At 40.9% G+C, this 14,367-nt stretch overlaps 1 protein-coding gene across 9 annotated transcripts in view; it reads right to left on the bottom strand.

Annotated features, from left to right (window-relative positions):
- The window catches only part of CTNND2 (catenin delta 2), a 587,661-nt gene that overhangs the window by 282,568 nt on the left and 290,726 nt on the right, over nucleotides 1-14,367 (bottom strand). For all 9 annotated transcript variants that reach the window (XR_010990241.1, XM_068161999.1, XM_068162005.1 and 6 more), the window contains 2 exons: nucleotides 10,778-10,812; nucleotides 10,203-10,319 (listed from right to left, as the gene is read on the bottom strand). Coding sequence is in view for 8 of the 9 variants with exons in the window: in XM_068161999.1 (XP_068018100.1) it covers nucleotides 10,203-10,319; nucleotides 10,778-10,812 (152 nt within the window). In the remaining variant the exon portion in view is untranslated. The remainder of the gene's footprint in view (nucleotides 1-10,202; nucleotides 10,320-10,777; nucleotides 10,813-14,367) is intronic.

Genomic DNA, 14,367 nt, shown 5'->3' with positions numbered 1-14,367 from the left:
GTGTGGGCACAACATCAAACAAGAAAACTCCAAACATGCTGCAGGTGACAGAATGTTTGAAACAAAAAAAAAATCAGCCTATAGGGTGTTGTACAGAAGTGAAGTGGAGGGAAATTACTAATGATTTAGTTGCAATATTGTCATAATGATACCTCTGGTCTCCCAACCTGACACAGCAATAAGTATTGTGGATTTCCATGAAGTTATGGGCCCCCATCTCCAGCCTGTCAAGGTCTCTCTGGATTGCATCCTTTCCCTCCAGTGGGTTGACGGAACTACACAGCTTGGTGCCATTGGCAAACTGCTGAGAGTGCCCTCCATCCCATTGTCCATGTCACTGACAAAGATGTTAAACAATGCTGGTCCCAGTACCGGTCCCTGAGGGACTGCTCTTTAAGAGCAGCCATCTAGTCAACTCCTTATCCACCAAGTGGTCCAACCAACAAATCCAGGATCTTCCAACTGGGAGACCAGGATGTCATGCAGGTCAGTGTTGAATGCTTTGCACAAGTCCAGGAAGATGACATCAGTTTTTCTTGCCTTATCTACTGATGGTGTGACCTTATCATAAAAAGGCACCACATTTGTCAGGCAGGAGTTGCCCTTAGTGAAGCCATGTTGTTTGCCACCAACCACCTCCTCGTTTTCCATGTGCCCTGGCAGAGTTTTCAGGAGGATCTGCTCCATTATCTTACCAGGCACAAATGTGCAACTGACTGGCCTGTGGTTCCCCAGATCCTCCTTATCTCTCTTTTTGAGAGTGGGGGTTGTGCTTCCCCTTTCTGGTCAGTGGGAACTTCACCAGACCAGCATGACTTTCCAAATAGGATGGAAAGTGGCTTTGCAACTTCATCAACTAGTTCCCTCAGGACGCATGGATGAACCTCATCAGGTGCCATGGACTTGTGCACCTTCAGGTTCATCAGATAGCATTGAACCTGGTCTTCTCTTACAGTGGGCAGATCTTTATCCTCCCAGTCCCTGTTCTTGCCTTCTGCATCACATATGGTGTGGTTATAGCCCTTACCACTGAAGACTGAGGCAAAAAAGTCATTCAGTACCTCAGCCTTCTCTATATCTTGTGTGCCTAGGTCCCCTGTTTCCTTCCAGACTCGTCCACATTCTTCCTGTTTTTCCTTTTTTCACAGGAAAAATCTTACAAAAACATATCTTATTACCCTTGATGTTCCTAGCCAGATTTAATTATATTTGGGCCTTAGCTTTCCTAACCTGATCCCTGCCTGCTTGGACAACTTCTTTGTATTCCTCCCAGGTTACCCATCCCTGTTCCTACCCTCTGCAGGCTTTCTTTTTGCAACTAGGATACTAAGATGGTTTGAGTGTCTCTGGATGGAGATTCTTTCATGAGGAGAGGAAATTACAAGAGGCAGCCAGCAGCAGTTTAGGTCCAACAGTAGTGGCATGTATTGGACTGTCACATTTGAGGCCTCTTCCAACCTTGGTGATTCTGTGTTTCTGTGATTTTGAACAATACTTTTGCCCCTGGCTTCTAGCACTTTCTCCCTGAGAAACCTGTAAGCCCCCCAGACACTCTACTGACCTATAGAAGGGCTGCAGAAGAACTGAGGTGATTGAAGCACTGCACAGAATGATGCCCACAGTGATGCCTGTGCCACCCCTGAGGAACTAGGGAAGCAGAAGCCTCCACCAGGCCTCCTAATTGTGAAAAGAAGCTTGAAGGCAGGCAGCAAACCAAAGCAGAATAGGACCAGCTGCACTTGAGTCACAGAGATGGATGGAACAAGAGGCATCCAAAATGCCCAACCATATATGCTCACCCTGAATATACCACAGTACTGAGAGTAGTTTCATCAATACCTCAAAATTTCCTCAGATCTCATACTTGTGATAGATTTATGCAGAGCTAAGAATTCTTGGGTCAGACAAGGGCCACATTTGCATTAATGCAGCAGAAAGAAAGCCGGTGTGAGCTTTGTTATGCAGTTCTGCCACTCCTACTCTAAAGACTCCAATTCTAAAATGAAAGAGGGGCACACACACTTCCTGGGTGTTTTTTCAGTTCTGAACTGTACTCAAAGAGCACATGATTTTATTAGTGTGTATGTTTACCAGGAGATCCCATGAGAGTATCTCCTTTGTGCGCACAAAGAATGACTCAGCTGGATCACCCTGGCTCTCAGAGCAGATAATGAAATGGAAACAACTTCATCTATCAAAAAATTGTGAGGTCCACCGATGCCAAATTTCATCTCATTGAGCATGTCAGCCATCTGACAGGTGGTGATTTCACAAAGCAAGATCTATGGGATGGTAAACACATAAACACACATCCTTTTACACATTCATTGTATAAATAGTGCCTTTTTGTTTCAATCCATTTCCAGTATCTGTGAATAAAACAGCTGATAAAGGATGAAAATCATAAAGGTTGAACAAGGAGTGTTCTATCAAACTGGGACATCTGCTTTCACGTTAAGCAGGCTCTCTATTATTGCAAAAAAATGTCTGAAACAAAAATGATTTAAGAGAATAAAAGGCCTGTCTTTTTAGCCTCAAAATTAGGTGAAATGAAAACCACATCTGTCTAACACAACAGTTATATATAATTTAATGTGATAAAAATAATCTGTTTTTATAACAAAAGTCATTCTCCAAGAGGGGAAAGAAAAATGGCATCTAAATGGTACTACTAGCCATTTGTGCTGAGTTTTGAGCAAATACTTTCAAGTGACTACAAGAGTGAATGTGGGATTGAATCCTCAGTGGTGATCCATGCTTTTCCTTCCTCAGAAGGACTCAGACATTCTTAACTGCCTGCATTTCTATTACTGTGTAGCCTCAGTGAAGTGCAATCAGAAATGGCATTACCCAAGAAGCCAGTGTTATTTAATGTACAGTTTATTTATCCCCTTACCCATGTCCTGAACACTGTAATTAATCCTCTGTACCAGAACAATAAGGTCACAGATATAAATAAAAACATATTCTGAAAATTTGGGGGAAAATAATTTGTCTGCAGTACTGGCAATGTCAAGTGGGAAACAATGGAATTCCAATACAGACCACTTCTTTTTAAAGTGAAATTTAAAATGTAGCAAGAGGTATTCTGATTCATGTCAACAAGAACTTTGTGGCTGCAGTCATAGAATCATAGAACCATAGAATCAATAAGGTTGGAAGAGACCTCAAGGATCATCAAGTCCAACCTGTCACCCAACACCTTGTGACTACTAAACCATAGCTCCAAGTGCCATGTCCAATCCCTTCTTGAACACCTCCAGGGATGGTGACTCCACCACCTCCCTGGGCAGCACATTCCAATGGCTAACAACTCTCTCTGTAAAGAACTTTCTCCTCACCTCAAGCCTAAACCTCCCCTGGCGCAGCTTGAGACTGTGTCCTCTTGTTCTGGTGCTGGGTGCCAGGGAGAAGAGCCCAACCCCCACCTGGCTACAACCTCCCTTCAGGTAGCTATACACAGCAATGAGGTCCCCCCTGAGCCTCCTCTTCTCCAGGCTAAACAACCCCAGCTCCCTCAGCCTCTCCTTGTAGGGCTTGTGCTCAAGGCCTCTCCCCAGCCTCGTTGCCCTTCTCTGGACACGTTCAAGTGTCTCAATGTCCTTCTGAAACTGAGGGGTCCAGAACTGGACACAGTCTGTAGCATCAATTCAGACAGCAAAGAGGGCTGCCTCATGAAGTGATTGAGCAAGTGAAAACCAGAAATCATTCTATTTCAGTTCAAAACTTAAACAGCAGAAGCTCCACAAATCTGCCCATAATCCTTTTAAGAGCAATCTTACACTCATTTTGTGGAGACTGAAGCAAAAGAAATAGCAGGAAAGATTTAAGTACAGATACCGTAAATCAAAATGAGAGACTTCTGGATTAGGAGACATTTGAGTCTGTGGTTTAAGTTAGGAAGAAAGTGCTAATGGATTTGCTCAGTAATCTCTGCAGTTTTTCTAACCCTCATTTTGCTAATGCCATGACAGATGGAGCAACCGTTGCCTGTCTTCACCAGTGTAAGCCGTAAGGACTCAGGGTAGTCTGTAAAGATTCGGTGAGCTTCAGCTAATTAGCTCAGAAATATTTTTGATGCTGCTATCATGGCAGTCCTCTGATGTGGCATGCTCACTAGTGATCCACAGGGACAGGAGAACTAATGGAAGGGAAAGAAATATAGGACCAACATATTCCTCTCATTCCACATTCATCTCCCTCTTACACTACTAATCTGTAAAATGAAATTTACAAACATTGGCAGGAAAAGGTAGTTTGGCCCTTAGCAATTGCTCAGAGCCTTCCAGTTTCACTGTATCACAGAGGGTGGACAGCTGGGGGCCTCAGCCAGTTTATTAGGACCTTTCCCACTTATCTGCAGGCCAGACTGTGACCTTATCAAGCCTTAATGGCAAACGTCCTCAGCAATCACCCTTCTTCACTCAGAGAGTAGCGTATCTGTGTTTACTTTCCTTCTCTCCATGAGGCTTTCTAATTTGTAAATTGTTTTGACATATAATGGGGTTGGGGAAAAAAGAAGAAACCAAACCCAAAAGGCTGTACTGACTAGATAGCAAAAGGAATGAATCTGAAGCAGTTGTGTGATTTTGAGACAGTGGTGCAGTGACAGGAAGGGGAGGGGAAAAGTGCCCTGTTTACTTCATCCCCCATCCTTCCAAGCTTCCTAACCTGAAATATTAATTTTTAGTGTCCACAATACCTACTCAGCCCATTCTGCCATGAAAATATCTTTCCTGAGCTACACTCACCATTCAGTACTGCTGTGTTACATTCCTACTATTATCTCTGTCCTGAACTAACTTTTGCTCCCATGCACGTTTCCTTCCCCAGTGATTTAGATCCTTGTACCTTTCCTGTGATTCATGTCCAGTTTCTTATATGCAATCAGTTTGGCTCTCACATCTCTGGTCTTTCCCCTGATCCTATTTAAAGCAATAGTTATTTATCTTCATTTGTGCAAAAGATTTTTGAGTTCCCATTAGAAAGAGATAACGGTGGAGGGAAGAAATAGTTAAATAGTTTCAGAGTGGAGCAGTCAGCTCCAGGTTGCCACTCTGGGTATTGCAGTCTTGTGTACAATGCAGGGAATAGGATGGATCAAGCAGCCTCACAGAGACACTAAGGGACCAGGCTGGTCCCTAGGACACACTGTAGCAAATGGCTACAGCCACTAGCGGCCTGTACCTGCCCACCCGTAGGGACTGAGGGCATGCGTGGACCACTGTCATGCTGGTGACATCCTCACAAACACACAGGACAGGACTGCCCTCTGACTCCACAAAAGCTATGTGAGATCATGTTTGATGTAAACTGGAGTGATACCATAGTGACAGATCTATAGCTACATAAAGAGAAGTCATTGCGGTAGAGGGACCTGGACTATGGAGATGCATGTTCAGGTCTTAACTGCAGCTTCTTTCATAATTCTGAAAGTTTCCTTACTTTTTGTGTGCTCATTTGTAACTGGAAACACAATTTATACTGGGCTGGGACAGAAGGACAAGATGGGCAACAGGAGGAGTGAGTTCCCCTCAGATGCATATAACCTTGTCCCAGGGTCAGTGCAACCACAGAAAACTTGTATGAGAGCACTCAGCGGCTCCGAATCTGCCTGTTTGTGCCTGATAATAATTACTTTACAAACAGGGATTGATCTGCTTGCATTTTGCCAAATTAATAAAAGCATTATTTACTTTTTATTTTTTTAAATTTGCTGATTCACATCTAATAAAAATAATTAGTGAGCATCTCTATGAGCAGCACAGAACCCCTCCTGGGTAACTCCCTTTCCTGTGATTTGTCCCATTAGCCTTTTCTTGTGGTGGTTTTGGTGGTGTTTTTATTATTCCTAAAGGAATGGCACATGTTAAGTGATGTTTGGGATTTGGAGTATTATAACAGCTGCCTGCTATGTGACAACTTTTAAAAACTAATTCTGAGGAAATCTGAGTGCGTGAAACCGTATTGTAAAGATTCCGACTACAGACACACTAATCCTCTACAAAGGCAAAGCTACAGATAGATTAACTCAGAGAAAGAAGCTGTGCTCACATTCCTGGGTAGGCTTTCATATGATAATTTTTAAAATCTGCCTCAACTAGACTAGAACTAGCATGGCAGGCTGGAAATGCTCTCTTCTGCCTTGTTACTTGAAAAACAGCTATGCAGTCAAACTACAGAAATAAACATAACTGAGATTGTAAAGGTGAGAGCTCTTAAGTTTAAAAATGCCAGACTAAGCTGCCTTTGCTGAACCACCGATCTCCTCTTTCCCTCTCACACAGCCAATGCACACAATGAATGCAAAACTATTTGGTCTTTTGTAGCTGCCTCATTTTTTTACTGCATGACTTCAGGCTTTCAATGAAAAAAGTTCAATACAAAGGGGGAAAAAAAAAACAATAGCACCCTGGAGGGTTGTTCTAGGACACTCAACAGTTTACTTCAAACACATCACTAATAATTTTTAGAATACCTGTAAAGTAAGACATTTATATAGATCTCATTTGTTTGGAGATGGAGGAATCAAGATCAAAAGCATCTATGAAATGTAAAAGCTTTGTGCTAGACACTTCAGAGTGAGTTTTAAACTTCTTTTTATATCATGCTTCATATATTTGAAACTGTGCTTCCATGGTGCACAGCTACAGCTGTTTGTTCTCATCACAAGTGTAACATCAGAACTTTAGGACACAAGGAAGGATACAATTAAATTTCAAGTGCAAAGCTGAACTGTCAAATACGAGATTTCTGTGTGTTGCACTGATTGATTAGAGAAGTCAGAAGAACCCCGGATGAAATACTCCTCTGTATAAACTGAGCCTTAGACATGGGGTAAATGAAGCATTGACAGAAAGTGTGCAACGCAGGGCATCACAATAATTGTTTAATGATGCAGTCATAAGGAATTAAAATTGTGTTGTATAGACAGCCTTGACCTTGATACTCTGGGCTTTGCAAGCACAGTAACATTTTAATTGTCTGATGTTTCTGCAGTATTTAAATTCAAAAAATACCCCCAAAGAGAAAAGAAAATCCAGTAAATGACATCCTAATTGCAATTCTGAATGACTAGCAGAGCTGAAACTGTGAGCTTTGGCATATAGATCTGATTCTTAATTGAAATCATGAATGGTGAGCCTAGTTTCATTATGAGAAGGTCCTGAAGCAGAGGAGTATGGGGCACTGTGACAAAAGGCTTCACAAATATTTCCTGACACTGAAGAAAGTCAAGCTTGTTCCCTTGCAAGTGCATGCACCTCCCTGTCCTCTCCAAAACCATGTTTCTTAGGGACAGCTATTGTCCTGTTCATAACCCTAGCACTATTCCCTTTCTGGAGTATCATTCTCACCACCCTGTTGTTGCCTCTCTTTTAACCTGACTCTTGATCCCATCCAACTAAGCAAATTAAGCTGTCAGCTTTCTGACTGGGCCTCCTCTTTCAACAAACCTTCAACAATCATAGAATGTGTTGTGTTGGAAGACATCTTTAAAGATCATCTAGTCCAACCCCTTTGCAGTGAGCAGTGATATCTTTAAGTGGATCAGAATCAATGCACTGTCTAATCAGACATGGGATGTTTTCAGGGATAAGGTATCTACCACTTCTTTGGGCAACTTGTGCCACTGTTTCACCACCCACATCGCAAAAAATGTCTTCCTCATATCTAAGCTGAATCTACCCTCTTTTAGATTAAAACCATTGCCCCTTTTCCTATTGCAACAGGCCCAGCTAAAAAGTCTGTTCCCATCTTTCCTGTAAGTCCACTTCAAATACTACAAAGATGCAAAAAGGTCCCCCCACAGTCTTCTCCAGGCTGAACAACCCCAACTCTCTCAGACTTTTGTCATAGGAGAAATGTTTCATTCCTCTGACCATTTCCTTGCTGCTCTCCAACACAGTTGCTCCTATTTGTTTTTTATCTGTTTGTGATACATCCTAGAAATGTTCTTTAGTACTAGCTCTCTTCACGTACCCAGACTTCTCTCCATCTACTGTCTTTATCTTTCCCTAATATTTTTTTCTTTTCTTCTTTTCAGCGAGTTTCTGCAAGTTTCCCATCAAAGCTAGTCCCTTCCTTCCCCCAATCTCCTCTCTTGCCATCTACCCAGTTTCATTTTCTAATAACACGTTTTGAGGGCAATCTTATCGTGATAGTCCTTTAATGTTTATCCTCATCCCCAAAATGAAGGGGGGGAAAAGGCACATTGTGAGGGCTTATATTGTTTCATTATGTCTTTGCAGTCTTATTCAGGCCAAGCAACCTCTGAACATGAAAGTGTTAGCGACATTGGCTCAGAAATCTTGTGCAGAGGAAAAGCGAAACATTTTCCATTGTTTTGGGATTGTCAGTTGTGAATTTTATTGCAAATCTTGTTCAAAAAGAATGAAAAAAGCTTTGACAAATTTCAGTTCTGCATTCAATTTGCAATCCCTTTCTTTTGTCACCTGATGACTGTATTTCAGATGATGACTCATCATTGCCAGAGATGCGTTGCAGAATGTAGCTGTCATGTTCCATTAGCCCTTCAAGATGAAGGGGAGATCATCACCTCCGGCTTCAAAAGAGCTGAATTTGGGCAGCTACCTTGAAAAACATGACTCACTTAGGTGGTACTGGGCAGCAGGGGATTGAAAAAGACAAACTCATCTCAACAGAGAATAGGGAAGGAGATCTGAAGGAATACTAGGGAAAACTGAAAAAACAAGATAGCAGCAGCAGCAGGAGTGAAGTCAATGTGAGTAAATGCTGTGGCAGATGGGAACAGAGTGTCAGAAGTCTGAGGAAAAGTAAAGTAAAATAGGGAATTAACCTGATTTTTCAATATCTAGTGTTACATCTGATAACGGACCTGTTAAGCTGTTGGGAAACTGTCTCAGTGTGTGACTCATGAACACAAGCATTTGTAGACATCTGCTGTACAAATACCATAGAATGGTCCAGGCTGGAAGGGACCTCCAAAGGTCATCTAGTCAGACCTCCCCGCAGTTGGCAGGGACATCCCCAACTAGACCAGGCTGCCCAGGGCCTCATTGAGCCTTACCTTGAATATCTCCAGGGAAGAGGTGTCCTCAACCACCTCTCTGGGCAACCTGTTCCAGTGTTCCACCACCCCCACAGTGAAGAACTTCTTCCTGATATCCAATCTAAATCTGCCCTTCTCTAGTTTGAAGCCATTGCCCCTGGTCTTGTCACCACAGGCTTTTGTAAACAGCCTCTCCCTATCCTTCCTGTAGGACCCCTTCAGGTACTGGAAGGCTTCTATCAGGTCTCCCTGGAGCATCCTATTCTTTAGGATGAACAACCCCAGCTCCCTCACTCTGTTCTGATAGCAGAGGTGTTCTAGCCCCCTGATCATTTTCATGGCCCTCTTCTGTACCCTCTAAATCAAGTCTATGTCCTTCCTATATTGAGGGCTCCAGGCCTGTACACAGTGCTCCAGGTGAGGTCTCACCAGAGCAGAGCAAAGTGGCAGAATCACCTCTCTCCATCTGCCAGCAACGCTTCTTTTCATGCAGCTCAGGATGTGATTGGCCTTCTGGGCTGCAAGTGCACGCTGCCTGCTCATGTAATATGTTGGTGGCATGTCCCTCACTCACTTTTGCTATTGTTTACCCTTGATTCACTTCCCCAGTGACTGGCCAAAGCAGAGCATCTATCCACTCACTGCACAGTTCTGCAAAAAGAATGGCTGCTAAATGTCCAGTGAGCCAACCTTCGAGAAAAGACTTCAGCTTTCTTGCTACAGCTGCTAGTCTCTGCATCATCTTTAAAAAGCTCACATATGTATCCATATGAAAACTTTCATCTGAAGGAGTACCTGATACCTGGCCAAGTGTTTGCAAAGAAACATCAGAATTACTCACAGCCCCACACTATATTTCACTTCATTACTTATGCGTACCAAAAAACGCTGTTTGAAAGACACTTTCATAGTGGTGATGCTGAAATCTCCTGACATGACCTTGCAGGACAGTACAGAAATGCTGCAATTTGAAAAAACACCCACATGCTGGATGCTTGGGTTTTCCCCCTACAAACTAGTAGTGAGATTCTCTGTATTACAAACAGACCAAAGAGTAACCTGCAGAGGCAAGAAGGCACTTGGCCTAATCACAACTACACTGTCTTCTGTCAAAATCAGAAAACATTGAAGAAAACCGCTGTAACATATGCATTCATATTTGGCAACTCACTTTCACTGGATGAATAGTCCTGTGGATCAAGTATCCCTGACTCCTGTAGTGATCTAATACAGGAGTCCACCAGCTCCAGACCAGTGGTGAGCTCATCTTCTATATCCTTCTGACCATCTGTAATAAAATTAACACCGTAAAAATGAAAAAAAGAAAGACCAAAGATAAAATCGGCTACGTGCGACTAAAAATTCACAGCTGACAAAGGGATGGGAGAATCCATCAAGATGACATTGGCAGGAGGCTAGCCAAACTGAAAAACTTCTCATGCTTTGAAAGTGTGGCCTTGGATTAATAACAGCAAAATAGGAAAGTTCAAGTCTGATCTTAAGAAAAGTTAGCAACATGTTTAGCAAGGCTCCCTCTCAAAACTCTACATTCATTTGGTTGTTCCTTTAGTCAACCCTAACAACTTTTACCAAATGTTGCCATTTTTTAGGCAGGGTTTTCATACACTAACAATGAAAAAAAACCCCTGCATAGATAAATATTGTTTTCCCCTCCATATTCTTTAGAAAATATGATTATTCTGGTAGAGAATATATAGTGTACATATAGATAAATATGTACATTACCTTGTGTTTGCCAGTGAAACTGCTCTTCTGTTGAACTGAAAAAAAGAAAAGTGTTAATTTTTAATGGAATTATTCAACAATGTGCCATCAATATTCATATCTAAATCTATTGTGAAAGTACTGATTCAGGAATAAAAAGATCTAACAAGAATGAAAAGATACTTAAACCATATTAGCTATTACTCCACATCATACAGCACTGCAGCATTCATTCAGGAAGAGAGAAGCATCTTCACTTTACAATTAAGTAACTTAAAACATACCTATGGAACCTGCCTTCAGTCTTGATACACACATTGCAGTATTTCAAAGCAAAACCAGTAACTTTTGGCAACTCATTTGGATCCTTCTGTTTGTCTGATTTTCCATTTTTACAGAGAAAGTTATAAATTGCTTTCTCAAGTGAACAGTTGCATGTGATTTCTAAAAGAAAGTCTTATTCCTGGATCTAGTGATCATTGTATGCATTTTATAGTATTCAAAGGTACAGCTAAGTTAAACCAATTGCCCTACACAAGAGAGTAAATTTAGATGTGTTTGTGCTTCCAATTAAGCAGTGGAAGGTCTTAATTTTATAATATTGAGCATGAGCACTAGAGGATGATTTAGGTAGGGTTTTTTTTTTCTATAAATGAACAATATATTCAAATGAACAATAAAATGAATTATATAGTAAATTAGGCAGTGAGTACAGCTGCTCCAGGGTGTGATCTGTTTATCCTTAGGTATAGGTCTTTCTCACATGCCAAGAATACAAAAAGGATTAAATTACTCCGTAATAATCATTATTTTGATAACAGTGAACTGATTATTATAGTCATGATTAAACCATTTTTCTGTATCTTTCTACAAGACACTTATAGGGAGAATAAAATCATCTATATGTCATCACCACATGTGTACCATCTGCAGTTCATATTGGCTCACTGTAGTGAGATTTCATAGATTAAGAAGCTAGCCCTTCGGTGAGATACGCAGCTAGAATGATTGCATTATTCAAGACTGTTCAAGTTGATAATAATGCAGATAAACATAGACAGAGCTCTCTGGCACACCAAAGTGCTAAACTGGAAAAATTATTGTAACTTATATTGTACTTCCCAATGGAGCCCTAGTGGGTGACCAGAGACAGTGGCTCTTTTTGAAATACTACTTTTTACAATTGGACATTCCTTTTGCCAGATTCTCAGAATCACTAAACTGCAACTTCAGCTGACACACTGGGACTTGAGAGTCATCTTCCTTTCTGGAATGCACGTCACCCATTACAAGCAATGTATTACTTTCCACTATACAGTCCCTCTCCTGGTATCCAGATTTCTCTGTGATAGATTCCTCCCACAAATGCCAGACCTCAGGTGTCATTCTTGCTGTCAGGATGAATTAGTAAATGCTGCTGGCAAGAACACACTGATTTAAAAGACTGTGCCACATCATCCAAATCATCGAGAAGAGAAAATCAAATCCCTGCATGAAGAGTGAATGATCATTTCCAGGAATTCCAGTCTAGCTCTTTTTTAAGCAGTAAATGTGTATGAAATGTAGGAGCTCATTACTGGTATAATACAGACAGTATTGAACAAATCACTAGTTGCTGATTAGAAGTGATTCTTATTATCACTAGTCTGTCTTCCATAGAAATATTTTAATGTATTGACCTTAAGAAATCTTGGGAGGGTCTAAACATAGATTGCAATAAATTTTAACTGTATTTTTGGGTTTCCAGTTCTGGACTTCTCCTTGCAAATACTGTAATGGTCTTTTAACACATACTGGGTTTTTGGTAGGTTAACAATTACATCACCAAAATGTTTATCTAAATGCTACCTTCTTAGTCAACATATGGAATATGGAGGAAGATGTGCAGGGATGTGGTTGGTTGATCCATCATCCCCAGAAGTATTTAAAAGACACACAGCTGTGGTGCTTAGGGACACGGTTTCCTGGTGGACTGGGCACTGCTAGGCTTGTAGTTGGACTTAATGATCTCAAGGGTCTTTTCCAGCCAAAACGATTTTGAATTAGAAGTCTATTTTGTTCCTACAAGAATATCAGTATTTACTGATATGAAAAGAGTGCTATCTTCCCTAATTAAATTCATTCCCTTTAGTTTTTGAACAGTCCAATATAGTTTAGGGGGGTTTATTTTGACTTACCTATTTAGTGTACATACGAGCTTTTCCTTCTTTTAGCCAGAAAAGAATCCTGACTGAAGCAACCTGACGCGTCTGCGCGTGCAGCCTTTAGGCTGTCATACAAGAGTGTCAAATTTGCTTGAGTGAATAGAATTGTTTTTCTGGGGTTTTTGGATGCTTTTCCAGCTTCACAAAAGATCAGTGCAACTGACTGTATACGCACATCAAATACATGAAAAGGTGAACCCAATAATTATCAGAAGTATTGCCCCTAATAATTTTTTCCGCATGTTCAGCAAAAGGCCTTCTGTTTTATGGCTTTTCTAAAAATAAACAAACAAAAGGTTTACAATTAATTATCAACAGCTTTGCTGCATATGCCTGTGCCTGCCTCTGTAAGCCCACCAACTCTACCAACTTTGACTGAGGAAGACGAGCAATAAAATACTTTATTGAGAAGTCCTTAACTTCTCAATAGAGCAACCTACACCAATAGAGTTTAAGGAGGAGAGGAGGAAGGGTTTAGCCAGAAATATATTAGTATAGTATTAGAAAAGAATAGCATAAAATTTAAATGAGCTAAGAACCAAGGCAGCTATAATTATTGTCCCTCATAATTCAAATAAAAAATAATATAACTATTTATTTGGAAATCAATCAATTGCTATTTATTGTTTTCTTTTCTCATTACTGCTAGTCTTGCACCTACTTTGGATGTTCTGTTCCAAATAAGACAACAGTTTCACTTAATTCTATTCAATTAATATCTTGTGTCACCATTCAACTATACCAAACTTTGTTTCTTCTATAATTTTATAGTGGTTGGAAAACAGGATTTACTGAAGGAAAATCACAGGGAAGCTGAATAACTTAAGAATGGGAAGGTAATTCTAAACCTCAACCAATCTAACAAAAATCAACCAACCAGTGAACCAAAAGGAAAAGTCATACATTTAGTTTTGGATATTCATCTTGAAGCTAATGAACCTATCTTCTCTAAGGACGCATACACTGTGACAAAACTTTACCTTTAATAACCATCTCTGCAAGGAAAAGCTGATTTACCTCCCTAGGCAAGAACAAGCAAAGTAAATATCCACCAAGTCCTGATCTTGATTCCAGGTGAACTCACATGTTCCCATTTCTGACTGCACGTAAAAAAACCTAAGTAGCAAGAAACCTTCTATGTGCAACCTTGTGTGCTAGCAAGACAAAAGGTAAATGAACATTGCACACTTCAGGGAGCTCCTCTGGGGGATATCAGAGGAACGGAGCACTAGGGGAGCTCCACCTGTCTTTGCACAGTGTGGAAAGATTAGAAGCACAAAGCACTGCAAAAATGGAGTTTCTATGGTCAGCAAAGGATGTCTATTACCAGTTTACAAGTTTAAATCAAGTTTATCCTTTTTTCAGGCACAGACTGAAAAAATCCCAGTCTGAGTTGTCTATAAAGCA

Source organism: Melanerpes formicivorus, unplaced genomic scaffold (genome assembly GCF_026170545.1).
Source record: "Melanerpes formicivorus ecotype bairdi unplaced genomic scaffold, bMelFor1.0.p_v2 SCAF_61, whole genome shotgun sequence".
Taxonomy (NCBI): domain Eukaryota; kingdom Metazoa; phylum Chordata; class Aves; order Piciformes; family Picidae; genus Melanerpes; species Melanerpes formicivorus.
The sequence above is the reverse complement of the archived record's forward strand: the minus strand, read 5'-3'. Positions and strand labels throughout refer to the sequence as shown.